The sequence below is a fragment of the Hordeum vulgare genome, chromosome 3H (assembly GCF_904849725.1).
Source record: "Hordeum vulgare subsp. vulgare chromosome 3H, MorexV3_pseudomolecules_assembly, whole genome shotgun sequence".
NCBI classification, from domain to species: Eukaryota; Viridiplantae; Streptophyta; class Magnoliopsida; order Poales; family Poaceae; genus Hordeum; species Hordeum vulgare.
In genome coordinates, this window is record NC_058520.1 from 297,255,914 (window position 1) to 297,272,722 (window position 16,809).

A 16,809-nucleotide genomic window follows, 5' to 3' on the forward strand; every position below is an offset into this window, starting at 1 on the left:
AACAAATATGAGTGGTATATGATCACGAAACGACCTGAGGCAAACTCGTTCTAACAAATACTCTGAGTATAGTAAAGTAAAAAAAAAACCTGTTTGTGCTATATTATACAGCTACCACTCAAACGTGTGCTATATAAAATTCAATAAAAAGAAATGTGTGCTATGGAAGCAACGTCCATGAAAGATGTGGCATTTTCTCAAATTGCCCTTTATAAATCACAGCGCATACCTTCTCGTCCTGGTCACTGGTCACCCACCCATCACACCTCCATTCGAAAGCGGAAACCTCCCTGATTTCCCCATCTCCTCCCCCAAAACCCTAGCACCGCTCCTCCTTCCCCATGTGATGGGATGCCGTCCAAACCCTACCCCCAGCCCCTGACCGCCGCTGCCTCCTTCACCGCGACCTGGATGTCCGCATGGACGGCTTACGGGCCCTGATCGCCGCCGGGGCCACCGCCGTCTGCTGCGTTGTCTGTGCCATCTGGGCATTCCGCTCCCCTTCCTCCTCTCCCCCCAAGAAGCACATTCCTTCACGCTGCTGCGGCTGCGCTTCCTGTGGCTGCCACGCAAATACCACTTTCTCCAGCGCCAGCGGCGAGATGGCCGTCGGCGGGGAGATGAACAAGGCGCCGGCGCCAGCACCTGCAACGACGGGCGCCTCCATGATGGAGCAGCTCGTGCCTGAGATTACCACCCACGCGCTCAGCTACCTCGACTGTACTAGCCTCTGCCGCCTCTCGATGACCAACTCAGCCATGCGCCGTGCCGCCAACGACGATGGGGCTTGGAAGGCGCTCTACCACAAGGTGCTGCGTCCACCCTGCTGCTCGCTCTTAGATTTTCCTTGATAGAGTTACTGTTGAACTTGGGGTGTAGCTTTGCTGTCTTGCTAATTTTACTACCATTTAGGTTGCTCTTTTGCCTGCTATGATCATCTGCTTGGTTTCACATTACTTTTATGTTATCCTATTTTGTTTGTATACTGAAACGCCCGATCATGCAAATGGATATATCGGTTGACATGAAGTGATTGAATTACATAAGGTAACTACGCGATTCAAGTCACACAGACACACTTTGTGGCTAGCTGGGCTCCATTTTTAATCAATCGTTGGCTGAATTGATTTAAAATGGACTGAAGTGCTTGCCTCCTTATTGGTAGAGGATGCAGTGGTATGACCGTATAGAACAGATCCTGTTCAAGTAAGGTCGTTTGATTTAACATGGACGGTGACACATCTTGGATAAGTTTGCATATGAGTTGACCAAAAAGTACTCCCTCCGTCCCAAAATAAGTGTCTCAACTTTATACTAAGTTGAGACACTTATTTTGGGACGGAGGGAGTACCTTATTTCACTTCCAAATGTTCTTGTATTTGTCTCGATCTAACCACAGCAGAGCTTAACACTGCACAGAAAAAACTTGTATTGCGATATGCACAGTTGAATTTCTAACCGGATATGTGATATTTGTACCTGTACCCTTACTGTTTACCTGTACCATTTTTGTCCCGTGAGCACCTTAGGTTTAAAACTTCATCGCTATTTGTCTTCCATAGCAATGCCTTCTTCAGTAATATCTTATGAAAGTATGAAACAGTTACCCCCTCTGATCCATACTAATTGTCGCTGCTTTAGTACAGTTTTGTACTAAAGCAGCGACAATTAATTTGGATCGGAGGGAGTATGATTTACATTTTGCGTGTTTTTTCATTGGGACTGTGTGAAGTTATAATGGTTGAATAGGCAATTTTCGTTGCGAGTATTGATATAAAACCGCCAATTGAACCACAAAATTTTGCTTTCTTTGAGTTTGTCACAAATCAACCTCTCGTCCTCTCCCTTGTAGGATTTTACAGCAGAGCAGGATACTATAACTCCACCTAACGGATGGAAGGCATACTATGCAGCTACAAAGGCCATCATGAATGTGAATGCCGAGTTCTATAATATCATCAGGGAAGGATCCTTGCCAGCAATGAGTCACTTCTGGCTTAACTCAGACTATGTAAAATGCGTGCATGCTACTGGAGAACTTTTTACAGGGTATGTTTAGACTTCACTCTGATTTAGCTATGACTCAAAAGGCATGGCCTATATAATTCTTTACTGTTGAGAAAGATGCATGGATGGCTCATTTCATTTTCTGTTGGATTGAGCAAAGTAGATCGAGACAGTTTAAATTAGTTGTGCAGCTGCAATGACATATGAATAAGTTACTGCAGAGATAATTTTTGTTTCGTCTATGAACTTGATACCAGAATCACTTTGGAAAAGAAAAGAAGTCCATATGGAGTTTATTGCTGGTATATGTAGGGCAGCTAACAATTCTGTGCAGCATTTATTGTGGAGCTATACATTGCACCAATGTCAATTAACCCATCTCTCCAACATTCATCTCCATGGACATATTGCTTTCACCTTGTATGCAAATTTGTTAAGTCTTGTCTAATAAGCAATTAGAAATGTGCAAGCGAACAGTTAGGGGGCTTGTATCATTTGTTCTCTATTTAGATCTTTTCCTTGGGTTATATCTCCCAGTCGTCGGGGTTTTGCTATTTAGTTATTTATGTTGCCACAAACAATAGTACTAGTACATGTGCTGTGTCATGTTTACGAATGTTCCTTCGAGTCACTTATTCATATTCATGCATTTGTGTCCTGCCGTAATTAGGCAGGAGACTGTGATTAAACCGCACATTCCAGCGAATATTATGTTCTCATTTTATTTTCCTGCCGTCAGGAGACTGTGATTACATTCCATTGAATATTTGTTTAGTCATCATGCTAGACAATTATTTTCCTATCCATTAGTAAAGTTAACTCATTTTTTGATCTAGTTTGAATTGGAAATGTGCTGAATGCTGAATATCATTGCGCCAAGTATGAGCGCTTCACCAGAGGTGCACGTTTTTCTACGTATGATTTCTTATGTTGCATTAGTTTCTGGAAGCATCTCCAGTGACCAGTACCCTTCAAGTAGAACCCAGACATATGGTGACAGACACCATCATATTTCTTCACTGTACGAAAAATTGATAAACAGTAACTTCTTTTGCTGCTCTCCCTTTTGGGATGACAGTTCCATTTGAGTAGTCCTGGATAATTTTTCTTGTCATTTGTTCAAGTAGACATGATCTACTCTTATGGTGCTATGCCACCATTTAACTCGTTTTGACAGATACAATGCAGTGATGAACAGCTGGGGCTTGTTATTCAACTGGGGCCAAGAAGGAGGCCAGGGCACTGATTTTCAGCTACGGGATGTCGGAGCTCGTGTACTTGCTGATGTAGCATGGGTTAACATGAAGGTTCATGTCGATGTTGACCCAGGGCCGTTCCATGTGACCAATGTATACGAGTTCCGTAATGGCAGGTGGTATATGGTTCATCACCATAGCTCGCTCATGGCTGACCCAGCGCCACATAACCTGTTTGGCTGAATTCAACAACAAAGTATCCTCCGCAGGAAAACTTCATCACAGATTGTCATGTTGCCTCCTTCTGCAGTTTAGACTGGTAGTAGATACTAAATGTGTTTGTAGAGACCTTTTCTTCACCCTGTTTTCTCTGTTCATTCATCCTGAATCACTGCTCTCTTTATATTTTGCCCATCAGTTTTGTATAAATGTGTGATCATTGGAGGGTATGTTGTCGCGACTGTGAGACTCTGACTGATTTGTCTTGTTTGATTTTGTTAACATGCCTTTCAGTTTAGCCACTGTACCAGTACGGAAAAGCCTACTAGTGTCATTCAGAAAACGTCGTTAGTGATGCAAAGCATACAAGCAAAACATCATTAGTCTCTAGCAGCGCGCCACTGGCAACAGGTCATTAGTGGTGTGGTGACAAGAGGCCATTTAATCAAATTCTTATGTAAAATTCATCCGTTTAGCCAAATTCATTTATAAAATTCATACATTTAGCCAAACACACTTCATCCACTAGCACTACAAAAATGCTTCATCTATACCATAATATATGACGTTTTAGCAGTTAGTTATGGTACCGAGGGGGTGCATCACAACATGGAGATCCTTACTGCCCGGAAGTCACATTTCCACTGCAAGTGCTTACTTTATTCTCTCCGGTACAATTCATAATTTAGCCAAATGCACATCTGTAGTTCATTCATTAGTACTGTCAAAATACATACTCCCTCTTCCCTGGAATCTTAGGGGTCTAAGCTTTTTCAGAAAATTCCAAATCTAAAGCATGTCAGTACTCAACTCCTAATATTCTCTCCTGTACGATCAGCATAAGCTAACCATTGCTACTCATGGATTAGCCAACCATGTTTGTTAAAGGATATCATGAAGGAAAATTTAACAATGGCTCTGTAATTCGCGACTAGCCTTGTGCTAATTTTTGTGTCAAAAGCTTACATGCCCTTATATAACTAGTAAGCTTGCACGTGTAACACACGTCAAATGTTGATCCATTAAGAATAGGTGTAGCTAGATGACAGTCGCCTGAATATATTTTCATGGTTAGTCGATTTGGTTTAGGCAATTTGAGGAAAAATGAACGGCATGATCATCTTCCTAAACCTTCAACCCCTCCTCTTCTTTTGATCCGCCGCGCCGACACGGTCCTAGCTGCCTACTTCCGCCACCGCGGCCGATGGTGCTCCCCCATAGCCTCGCCGCACCGTCCTCCCCCCAACCGTGGTTCACTGTCACACTCCCCTGGTCATCCCTCTACTCTTACTCCGGACGAAGATTTTCTCTCGCAAAGTTGCACCACCATCATGCCCCACCCCCCGTTTATCAACGATAGATAATGTGGTAGCCTTTCGATGAGACCCTTACATCCTCTGACCTCCCTCCGACGAACTTCAAAATCGACTAACCCAAATTGGATCAGACTCGTATGAAAATGAAGAGAAAAGTCTATTGTTAGTCCTCAACTTCAAATCCGTATAACTTGCACCTTGCAGTAAGCTGAAGCGGAATCCGTGGTGACTCAACGTGGTTTTGATCGGGTCTTGTCCATGTGGCAACGTTTTCCTTTTTATTGCAATCTATCGTTGGTGTGAACATCTTGTCGAACATATGGAGTACAATGCCTGTAGAGAGCGTTTGCGGGCATCCCTAGTGTGCCCGCTACATCACGCCACAACCAAGCAATATCATTGTCCCAAGAGCTATGCATCACCACCATTGCTCCAATATCTAATAAGTTTGCAACGTCTCAATCGTTGGAAATTGAGATTCACATAAGTATAAAATTAAATTAAAATGGAGAATGTTACGAGTTCACTCATGTTGTTTCTTAAAAGAGAGACATCTTGTGATCATGCTGTTGCATAGAGTCAATAATATATTGTTTAATTTATCCATTTTTGAATAAGTTATAAAAGAATACAAAATCTTGTTACGACTTAAAAGTAGTCTTGCACCGTATTTAGTATGGAGATGAAATCCCACAATTTGTCTTAATACCATAGGGTGAGCATTTGATAGCTAATCTGAGAAATTAGATCTTAATATCATGGTGTAAGCAATTGATAACTAAAATTTGGGGAAAAGATCAAATGATAAAGTTAGATCAATGGATATGAGATTGCTAACCAAATGTTTGTGAAATTTGGAAATGGCATGATATTTCCGGCACTTGATTACATGATGCAAATAGTCAGAATTCACGCTTGATGACTACTAAAATGAAAAACATATATCTCATAAAAATATCAATGACATTGAACCAATGTTCTGAAGTAAAATGTTAACACCAACAGATTTGAAGGAGTTTTTTTACAATCCAAGGAGTTTGGAAAAAAGGCAAATTAATTTGGAGCGGCATTACGCCACAGCCTCAGGTCAGTAAGTTGCAGGGGCAGTTTTGCACACATGCATACATAGAAATTAGTGCCTCTGCTAATAAAAGACAGTAATGAACAAAATCATGGCCCAGCTCCTCAGTATCACACAAGAGACCCATAATCTCCAAATTTTACACAAGAGACGACCCATAAGCTCTGATCTGTTCTATTTTCTTGAGTTCCACATCTCCACCAGTGCATGCCAATCAGATTCGAAGGCAGGATCAGGCCATTCTTCCACCTTCGCACGGCGTACCCCATCCCGGAGAGCAAGTATTTCAGCAACAAGAGAGTATAGAATACTCATACCTCTCTGAGTAACTTCAGCATGAACTTACCTCCAGTATATCTTGCAATTACCCATGTGATCGCACAAGCATTAGCACCTGAGAATGCCACATCAACATTAACTTCGATAATCTGGGTGTCTCCACCTCTCATTCCTGCTTTCTTGGATAGGGATAATCTTCATATTGAGAGAGCAGGTTTCCTGTACCACATCACGGACCATTTTGTTAGATTTTAAGGGGATTCACATAGTTTTGCCTACCACTAGGAATTTATTTGTATGTACTGCTACAGGTGAGAGGCTAATAATAAGAATAGATGTTCTACTAAAAAGATATAGTTTTTGTGCCTTCCAGCAACAATGCTAGTTGTTGAAGAAAAAATGTAATGAGTTGAGGGTTACATTCCTTTGTTTTGATTCTCTATGCCCTCCCTTCTCCTTTCCAAAAGAGAGTGGATATCCTCATCTCTGACAATTTGAGAAGTAGGTATCAGTCTCATTTTACATGAAATTTTACAGTGGTTCAAAAAAAGCAATATGCAGTAACAAGCACAAAGAAATGAAGAAGTCAATTTACACCGAGTTACAATAGTAAGCTACACACATAAGCACTAAAGCAGAGTTTGCTCAACTTAGCAAGGCAACGTGCAGGGAGGGGCGTGTTGTGTAATATTAAAACAGTTTATCTTTTGAACGTCATCTAGGAAGTTTTCTTCCAAGTAGGGTACACTGGTCAAGACATACATCAGCTGATCAGCCCCAAAATGAACATCAATTATGTATATGCTTACTTAAGTCCACTTTTTTCCAATGAACCTATATCTATTAAAAATGTTAACTGTAATAACATAAGCTCTGCAAATGTGACTAAATCGGTAGAGTATTCATTTTTATAGTGGACAACAAATGAAATTGTTTAGGATTTCAAATAGCACGTCCATGAGGTCACGGGTTCAAGTCCTGGAAACAGCCTCTTGCAGAAATGTAGAGAAAGGCTGCGTACAATAGACCCAAAGTGGTCGGACCCTTCCTCGTTTCCTGCGCAAGCGGGAGCTACATGCACCGGGCTGCCCTTTTTTTTCAAATAGCACGTCCACCCTTATTAGAATAGCTTAGTTTCCTTCACGCAGTACATGTAGTATGTAGTGGTAAACATATTGTGCACTGTTCTGTATGCAAATCAAAACAAAAAATGGAAAACCTTATTTTTTAACTTGTTGAAAATACTCAACTTCCTTTAGAAAGCCATCCCCTGTTTTAGAAAATCTGGGTGTAGAAGTTAACTCAATAAAGAATGATGTTTGTGTTAGGAAGTATTAGTATTGGTCTAGGAGTCCTATTAGTCTATGTTTACTTTCCTTGCACCTCAAGTCTTGTGTAATATATATATATATATATATGCCCCTTGGTCCTTTAAAGAACTAACATGGTACCAGAGCTTTTGGTTATTTTTTCGGACGCTGCAACTCGCCCTCCCGATCCAATCTCTCGTGTCGCCGTTGCTTTTATTGCTGACACCGTTGTCTTTTTTCTATCTTCCGTTTGTTCCAACTTTGCTGCTGTACGCGCCCAAGGATAGCTGCTCCCACGCTGCCGGATGTGAAGAGCGCCGCCGTCGATTCATCTGCCGCAGCTCTGATCCAGTTGCTGCTCGTTCCAATTTGTCCGACACCATCTCCTTCACGCCTGTCATGTCCGCATGGCGGCATTGATCCAGATCGACCCGGGCATCCAGGTCAACTCCCGCCGCCCCGTTCAGGCTTCGTCAACCGGCCCGTGCATCTACTACTGTGGCCGCTGATCCCTTCCACTGCTTGCCCGCTGCTCCACGCGTGGCTCTCCCTACTTGCTGGTTGCTGCTGATCATGTTGCTTGGGTCTGCGTGCTGCTGTTGTGCTGTTTGGGCTGCCGCTATCATGTGTTGCTTGCCTACATGCTTGCTGCTTCGTGTGTTAGCTCTTTCCCGTAGCTACTTCCATTGTCACCACTGCTCGTTTTTCTTTTCCGTCAGTTGCCTACTATGTGTTTTCTAGTTTTCTTTATATTTTCCACTGCGTTCACCAAATCTGTTAATATTTCGTGTTTCTCACACCATGCGAGTCCACCATACCTTTGTTCGTCAGCCTTTCTTCCGTCCTGATCTTTTCTATACAACTTTTGTGGCCTATTTGCCCTTGTTGTTTTCAATAAGATTTTCTGGACTCCTTTTGCACCGTCGATCTACGCCCATCGTGCTTTAACCGCCGAGCTTCCCATCGTGCTTTAACCGCCGAGCTTCTTTCGCCGTCTGTTGTCGTGGACTATGATTTTCCACGCAATGCTTTACTCTTTTGACAACCCATCTTCTCTTGATACTTATGTTGTATCTTCAACTGACGCGGTGTCTTCCTCTGATGTGTCATCTCTTCCTTATCCCCTTTGGCTTGACTCGACAAGGTTTTGAAGACTCTTCATGCTACAACGACACTCTCAAGACGCGGATTTGGATTATCATTTTTTTAATATTACACTTCTTCAAATGCAATGATATTGCATACGCTTTGCATTTGAGGGGGGGGGTTAGGAAGTATTAGTATTGGTCTAGGAGTCCTATTAGTCTATGTTTACTTTCCTTTCACCTCAAGTCTTGTGTAATATATATACGCCCCTTGGGCCTTTAAAGAAGATAAGTTGCTTTTCTAACAGTTTGAATGAGATCTTGGGGTTCTTTTTTGCGGAGATTTCTGTTGAGTAAATAGGCAATTTTCCGAGTATATTAATCCACGAGATAATAACTAGCATGGCATTGACTAGACTAATGATATACTGATCTTGAGCTAACCTAGCACATACTACGCATATAGTGGATACATCTATGCAGACAAGTAGTACTGCTAGGATAAATACGAACATGAGGATAAACGAATCATACCCTCCAATAGGCCAGTTGGCCGTAGCAGCAGCGTTGGCGTTGGCCGCGGCCGTAGCCGCCGCAGCATCCTCTGCCCTCTTCTTCTCAGCTTCAAGGGCGAGACGATCGGCCTCGGATGGTGAAGACATGGCGATAACGAGGACGACGCGGACGTAGACGAAGCAGACGGACGGAGGCGAGCAGTCGCGTGATCGCTCCCCAAAAACCTAATCGCCCCTCTCCCGTACAGGAACCGGAGAGGCGGGGTTTCGGAGGCCTGCTCTCCCATCGACCGTGTACGCGGTAAACGGGACGGAGTCGCCGGCGGCGGCAGCAGTCAAGGAACGAACGCGTGAGGCAGATGTGATCTGGTTCTCGTGACGGCTAGGGTAGGCGTTAGCCTGCTTATATAGGCAGCTGGACGAAGAGACGTGGGCCGAACCCACGTCCGAGTCGGTAACAGCCCACGATCCGACGTCTCGGATCGTGCCGTGTCCGTTACGTATTCTCCGTTCCTGACCGACAAAAATAAGCGCGTAGGTATGAGCTCGGCTCGGCTCATTCCCGCAACCCGCGTCGCGTCGAGGCGTGGCGTGGCGAGGCGGGCGGCGGAGGAGTGCGCGAGGGCACCTTCTCTTCTCACTCTCCAATAGCATGTGGAAGAGAGACCCTTATAAAGGGGTCCAACTTCTCCTCCACTAGCGGGGTGGGACTAAACTTCCCACCACCTTGTCATGCCACCACCTACATGGGCCCTTTGAGATTTTTCTGAAATTCTTTTATGGGCCTAAGGCCCATCACTAATTTCGACAATCCCCCACCAGATCTCAAGGGCACATCGTGTTCCCTCGTTTCAATCACTGTTTTAATATACCAACATTTCAGTGAAGACCTGTTAAGGTTGAGCTTCACCTAGAGCAAGAAGCTACACTCCTTTACAACTGAACAATGGACTATGCCTTGAATTGTCAGTTTGGCGTAAAGGAGCTTCACCACAAGTCTTACTAGTACTAGACTGCCGAAGGTGACCCCTCGGGTGGAGCATATTAGTCACACTCCTGGCCTATTCATGAGTTTACTAGAGATCACCCAAATCTCATAGACTGTGACCAGCAGTCAAGCTCATATAGGTGTGTTTCTCCAAAGATCGCTCTGTAGGACAGCATCTTGCTTACACATAAGCTTTAGAACACATTAATACAGTAGTCATCCTACCATAACAGTATCCGAGAGCATTGCATCTCCAACGGAGTGGGTTAGTAAAGTTACTCTCCTCAGTTCACCACTGGCTTGTTTTCTCATGTCCTACTTCACGGGATCTCCGATCATATAGGTTGGGTTACTACCATGGCAACTCATGTGGGTCTCATACCCATCTCCCTCGATGCACTATCTATCACAACACGTGATAGCCCTTTAGTAAAGGGATCTGCCAGATTCTTAGCCATTTGGATGTAATCCAACGCTATCACTCCGGAGTTTCTCAAACGTCTGACAGACTTCAATCTCATTCTTATATGTTTGTTGGACTTCATATTGTCCTTTGAACTCTTCACTTTGACAATAACCGTCTGATTATCGCAGTTCATAAGGATAGCCGGAACCGGCTTCTCAACCACAGGTAAGTCCATCAAAAGATCTCGAAGAAATTCTGCTTCGACACCAGATGTGTCTAATGCTGTTAATTCTGCTTCCATTGTCGATCTCGTTAAGATCGTTTGCTTGCAAGACTTCCAGAAAACAACACCACCTCCAAGAGTAAACATATACCCAGTAGTGGCCTTCATCTCATCAACATCAGAGATCCAATTCGCATCACTATACCCTTCAAGTACCGATGGGTATCCCGTATAGTGAAGCCCGTGGTTGACAGTACCTTTCAAGTAGCGCATAATTCTTTCAACAGCACGCCAATGAACATCGCCCGAGTTTGCAACAAACCGGCTAAGTTTGCTCACAGCAAACGCGATGTCAGGCCTCGTTGCGCTAGCTAGGTACATAAGCGAACCGATAATTTGAGAGAATCTCAATTGATCTGTAGCTGTGCCTTTAAACTTTCGAATAAGCACACTAGGATCATATGGTGTTTGAGAAATTTTGTAGTCTGAATATCCAAAGCGACTCAAAATCTTCTCAACATAGTGGGATTGCAGAAGTGTAATCCCACCCTCATCATCTCTCAACAGCTTGATGTTCAAGATAACGTCAGCCACCCCAAGGTCCTTCATCTCAAAGTTTTGAGACAGAAAAGACTTAACCTCCTCAATTACTTTGAGGTTGGTTCCAAATATCAGTATGTCATCAACATACAAGCACAATATAACTCCTTCGCCCCCACCATGGCGATAGTATACACATTTGTCAGCTTCATTAACAACGAAACCAACAGATGTCAGAGTTGTATTAAACTTCTCATGCCATTGCTTAGGTGCTTGTCTCAGACCATATAAAGATTTCAGCAACTTACACACCTTTCCTTCCTGACCTTCTATCACAAAGCCATCTGGCTGTTGCATATAGATTTCCTCATTTAGCTCTCCATTCAAGAAAGTCGTCTTAACGTCCATTTGATGAACGAGAAGACCATGAGAGGCCGCCAATGAGAGTAGTACTCGAATGGTGGTCAGTCTAGCCACAGGTGAGTAAGTATCAAAGAAATCTTCTTCTTCTTTCTGGGCATAGCCCTTGGCCACAAGCCTAGCCTTGTACTTTTCAATCGTACCATCGGGCCTAAGCTTCTTTTTAAACACCCACTTGCATCCCAATGGTTTGCAACCATAGGGACGATCAGTAATTTCCCATGTCCCGTTAGCCATGATGGAATCCATCTCGCTACGGACCGCAGCTTTCCAGTAATCAGCATCTGGAGAAGCATACGCTTCTGAAATAGAAGTGGGATTATCATCCACAAGGTATACGAAGAAATCATCACCAAAGGTCTTTGCAGTCCTTTGTCTCTTGCCCCTACCACGGGCTTCCTCGTCATCCTCCTCAGGATTTTCATCATGTGTTTGTTCATAGTATTCCATAGGAATGGCAGGCTCGGGAGTTATCTCAGATTCCTGTCTAGAAGTGCTTTGCATATCTCTCATGGGAAATATATCCTCAAAGAATGTAGCATCCCTCGACTCCATTATTGTACCGACCTTCACGTCAGGTACTTCAGATTTCACTACTAGAAATCTATAGTCTACGATATTCTTAGCGTATCCCAAATTAACGCAGTCCACAGTCTTTGGTCCAAGCTTACGCTTCTTGGGGATCGGTACATTGACTTTCGCCAAGCAGCCCCAAGTACGTAAGTACGAGAGCGTCGTCCTTCTCTTCGACCACTCATAAGGAGGACTTCATTATCTTTTGTAGGAACCTTATTCAGGACATGACACGCGGTCAATATAGCCTCCCCCCACCATGCCTTGGATAAACCCGATGTATCTAACATGGCGTTAACCAAATCAGTTAGAGTACGGTTTTTCCGCTCGGCAACCCCGTTTGACTAGGGTGAATAGGGAGGCGTCCTCTCATGAATAATGCCGTGTTCCGCACAAAAGGAATCAAACTCGTTTGAGAAGTACTCTCCACCACGGTCAGACCGGACTCGTTTAATTTTCTTTTCAAGTTGATTCTCAACTTCGGCCTTATAGATTTTAAAGTAGTGTAGAGCCTCATCTTTGGCAACATGCATATGTAAGTATGCGTCAACCAGCTTATCTCCGATCATGCTTATGACTGCTCCAAGGAATAGGACGGTGGCCTCCGCGAACATCTTCTCCTGTTCAGGAGAGATCGTTCCCGTTGGAGTGACACCGGCTACCCAGAACACGTTCATAGCCGTGAGCCATAAGGTGGTTCTCGTTTGCCAACGCTTGAAATAAGTACCAGTAAACTTGTCCGGTTTCAGTGCAGCAGCAAAACCATTACTCGAAAAATTCCTACAGAAATTAGGTTTTTGGATTGTTAAGTAAATAGGCAATTTTCCGAGTATATTAATCCACGAGATAATAACTAGCATGGCATTGACTAGACTAATGATATACTGATCTTGAGCTAACCTAGCACATACTACGCATATAGTGGATACATCTATGCAGACAAGTAGTACTGCTAGGATAAATACGAACATGAGGATAAACGAGTCATACCCTCCAATAGGCCAGTTGGCCGTAGCAGCAGCGTTGGCGTTGGCCGCGGCCGTAGCCGCCACAGCATCCTCTGCCCTCTTCTTCTCAGCTTCAAGGGCGAGACGATCGGCCTCGGATGGTGAAGACATGGCGATAACGAGGACGACGCAGACGTAGACGAAGCAGACGGACGGAGGCGAGCAGTCGCATGATCGCTCCCCAAAAACCTAATCGCCCCTCTCCCGTACAGGAACCGGAGAGGCGGGGTTTCGGAGGCCTGCTCTCCCGTCGACCGTGTACGCGGTAAACGGGACGGAGTCGCCGGCGGCGGCATCAGTCAAGGAACGAATGCGTGAGGCAGATGTGATCTGGTTCTCGTGACGGCTAGGGTAGGCGTTAGCCTGCTTATATAGGCGGCTGGACGGGGAGACGTGCGCCGAACCCACGTCCGAGTCGGTAACAGCCCACGATCCGACGTCTCGGATCGTGCCGTGTCCGTTACGTATTCTCCGTTCCTGACCGACAAAAATAAGCGCGTAGGTATGAGCTCGGCTCGGCTCATTCCCGCAACCTGCGTCGCGTCGCGTCGTGCCGAGGCGTGGCGAGGCGGGCGGCGGAGGAGGAGTGCGCGAGGGCACCTTCTCTTCTCACTCTCCAATAGCATGTGGAAGAGAGACCCTTATAAAGGGGTCCAACTTCTCCTCCACTAGCGGGGTGGGACTAAACTTCCCACCACCTTGTCATGCCACCACCTACATGGGTCCTTGGAGATTTTTCTGAAATTCTCTTATGGGCCTAAGGCCCGTCACTAATTTCAACAATTTCAAAACCTTACAGGTAGCTTAATCATTTTTGTTAGCTTCTGTTTGAGACATGGTGCAGGTTGTTAGACCTTGGGTCCCCATAGCTCTCTCAGTTAAAGATAAATAGAGAGAGGCAAGGAGGGCACAAATACCTAGCGGAGTAGGCGGCGACTAAGGTTGTTGTGCGTGTTGCTGTATGTGTGTTACGGAGGATGATGACGACGTTAACAGGGTTCGCTGCAACACTATGTAAGAATACAAAAGGTGTATTAGAATTTTTCTGCTGCTCGTAGAGTATCATCAGCACTGTACTGCTAATAAATTAAACCATCAGAAGTTGCAAAACGACCCAAAGAATCAAAGAATGAGTCAATGGGGAGGGCTGCGTACAATAGACCCAAAGTGGTCGGACCCTTCCCCGGACCCTGCGCAAGCGGGAGCTAAATGCACCGGACTGCCTTTTTTTTTCAAATAGCACATCCACCCTTATTAGAATAGCTTAGTTTCCTTCATGCAATACATGTAGTGGTAAACATATTGTGCACTGTTCTGTATGCAAATCAAAACAAAAAATGGAAAACCTTCTTTTTTAACTTGTTGAAAATACTCAACTTCCTTTAGAAAGCCATCCCCTGTTTTAGAAAATCTGGGTGTAGAAGTTAACTCAATAAAGAATGATGTTTGAATGAGATCTTGGGGTTCTTTTTTGCGGAGATTTTGAAACCTTACAGATAGCTTAATCATTTTTGTTAGCTTCTATTTGAGATATGGTGCAGGTTGTTAGACCTTGGGTGCCCATAGCTCTCTCAGTTAAAGATAAACAGAGAGAGGCAAGGAGGGCACAAATACCTAGCGGAGTAGGCGGCGACTTAGGTTGTTGTGTGTGTTGCTGTATGTGTGTTACGGAGGATGATGACGGCGTTAACAGGGTTCACAGCAACACTATGTAAGAATACAAAAGGTATATTAGACCTTGGGTGCCCATAGCTCTCTCAGTTAAAGATAAACAGAGAGAGGCAAGGAGGGCACAAATACCTAGCGGAGTAGGCGGCGACTTAGGTTGTTGTGTGTGTTGCTGTATGTGTGTTACGGAGGATGATGACGGCGTTAACAGGGTTCACAGCAACACTATGTAAGAATACAAAAGGTATATTAGAATTTTTCTGCTACTCGTAGAGTATCATCAACACTGTACTGCTAATAAATTAAACCATCAGAAGTTGCAAAACGACCAAAAGAATCAAAGAATGAGTCAATGGGGAGGGCTACATACATATGTCAAGTTGAAAATCTGAAACCAAATTTAAAATTGTAGCACAACCAACTAAAAGAAAGTTCACTGGAGTCATGCTCAAGCTAAATCCATGCGGCATGCTACAATATGAACACAAAGAGCACTATCATATATCTGCTTCGTGAGCATTTGTTGTAAAAAATGCATAAGCAGCCTACTTTGAAAGCTAGCAAGACCAGCATTACAAGAATTAAATTAATGCGTACTCCTCTTGCCTCTTGCAATGTGAAGCCGCCATTTGTTATTTTCATAATACCATAAAAAAAATTAGATTCTAACTGATCCAACCAAGGACAAAAACTTAAGCTCTTGCAACGAAGTTTACCTACATCAGATCATCCACATTGCCGTCCTCTCAATCGCAGAATCATAGTTCCTTACCCAGTTGTAGTCTACCATATCAAAAAATGGACTGGTTCAAACAATCTGATGCAAGAAAGAAACAAATTGACGCAATTGGTGAGAAACACAATAGGGACTGCTCCTACTGTCACAAGAATGTGTAGCAAAATCCCTCTTTAAGGGAAAAAATAGGGTCACAAATTGAGGAATATCCCTAGCCTTGGGAGGCATATGAAGTTCAGAGAACTTGATCTGGAGGTAGAGCAATGTCGTTACAGGTGGTTGGGAACCGTGGCTGGTGGTGGAGAGGGAGGTCGGGGAGATGTCGACATACTCTTATTCCAAACAGAGACAATATTGTAGGTGGACGAGCTGTTGCTTCTCCCTCCGTCGGCCGTGATGCCTATGCTGACCAGGCTACCAACAGCGTTGTACAGCCAAGGCAAACTCGCGATGGCATCCGACACCGAGACCGCCAAGCATGCCGCGAATCCTCCCGTTGCCTAATAGCCCACTGTCGATGTTGATCGGAGCAGCAGTTCGCTGGTGGAGGTGGGGCTGAGGAGCGGGGTGGCGCTGTTGGTGGAGTGGGGCTCACCGGGAGGGTGGTGAGTGAGGGGCGCCAATGATAGAGCCGTGGGTGGGCAGGGCAGCGGGTGATAGATGGCAGTTGGGCGGCGCAGCCCGGAGAAATGGCAGCGTTCGGAGGGAAATGGCAGCGTTCGGAGGTGAAGCAGCCCCGGGCTCTGCGACGGGCATGCTCATCGGCGAGGCGCGGCGCAGCGCCGGATCCCGGTGGATTGGTAGCGGCCGACCGGGGCGGACGGCGGCGGAGGATCGCGGAACGGAGGCCTGCCCGTGTCGGACTCCGTTGGGAGGAAAAGGAGAGAGTGCAAGTGTCAGCGACCCTGACATGGCGAGCCCACAAGGACAAGGCCGCGACGACCGCGGCAAACCCTATTTGGCGCTGCAGGCGTCCGTTATAGTCTTTTTTTCTAACGGGCGCCTGCAGCGCACACCTCTTGTCGCAATTGGACCGGCCCAATTGGCCCTCGTTTTTTTTAAAAACCCAAAAAAGACATGCGACGCTGGGATTCGAACACGAGACCTACCGCGGAGTAAAAACTGAGCGGCCACTAGGCAATGACAGTCGATGAAGACGCTATATTCCTTTTCCCTTTTTATGACTTTCAGCACCCAGTTATATCGACACGATTTTAGGAAGGTTCTAGAAGCTTCCCAA

The 16,809-nt window shown here is 44.9% G+C and overlaps 1 protein-coding gene and 1 long non-coding RNA gene across 13 annotated transcripts; one reads left to right on the forward strand and one right to left on the reverse strand.

The window, feature by feature from the left end:
- The first annotated feature begins 231 nt into the window (after window positions 1-231).
- LOC123443684 (F-box protein SKIP8-like) lies at window positions 232-3,652 on the forward strand. 3 transcript variants are annotated; one of them, XM_045120186.1, is made up of 4 exons: window positions 232-809; window positions 1,853-2,049; window positions 2,844-2,906; window positions 3,185-3,277. In XM_045120186.1, exons 1-3 carry the CDS (start codon window positions 420-422, stop codon window positions 2,869-2,871), a joined length of 615 nt encoding a protein of 204 aa, XP_044976121.1. In that variant the 5' UTR covers window positions 232-419; the 3' UTR covers window positions 2,872-2,906; window positions 3,185-3,277. The 3 variants fall into 3 exon arrangements, with proteins under 3 accessions (XP_044976121.1, XP_044976120.1, XP_044976118.1); XM_045120185.1 differs by lacking the exon at window positions 2,844-2,906 and having other exon boundaries at window positions 3,196-3,652; XM_045120183.1 differs by lacking the exon at window positions 2,844-2,906 and having other exon boundaries at window positions 236-809; window positions 3,185-3,652.
- Window positions 3,653-5,684: 2,032 nt separating this feature from the next.
- LOC123443685 lies at window positions 5,685-16,466 on the reverse strand. Of its 10 annotated transcripts, none has more exons than XR_006630778.1 (5): window positions 15,901-16,466; window positions 15,554-15,650; window positions 14,780-15,058; window positions 6,166-6,584; window positions 5,685-6,068 (listed from the first exon to the last, which is right to left on the reverse strand). It is a non-coding gene; the product is annotated as an uncharacterized LOC123443685 (long non-coding RNA). The 10 variants fall into 10 exon arrangements; XR_006630777.1 differs by having other exon boundaries at window positions 15,550-15,650; XR_006630781.1 differs by lacking the exon at window positions 14,780-15,058 and adding an exon at window positions 14,083-14,175 and having other exon boundaries at window positions 15,554-15,616; window positions 15,901-16,462.
- Between the last annotated feature and the right edge of the window lie 343 nt (window positions 16,467-16,809).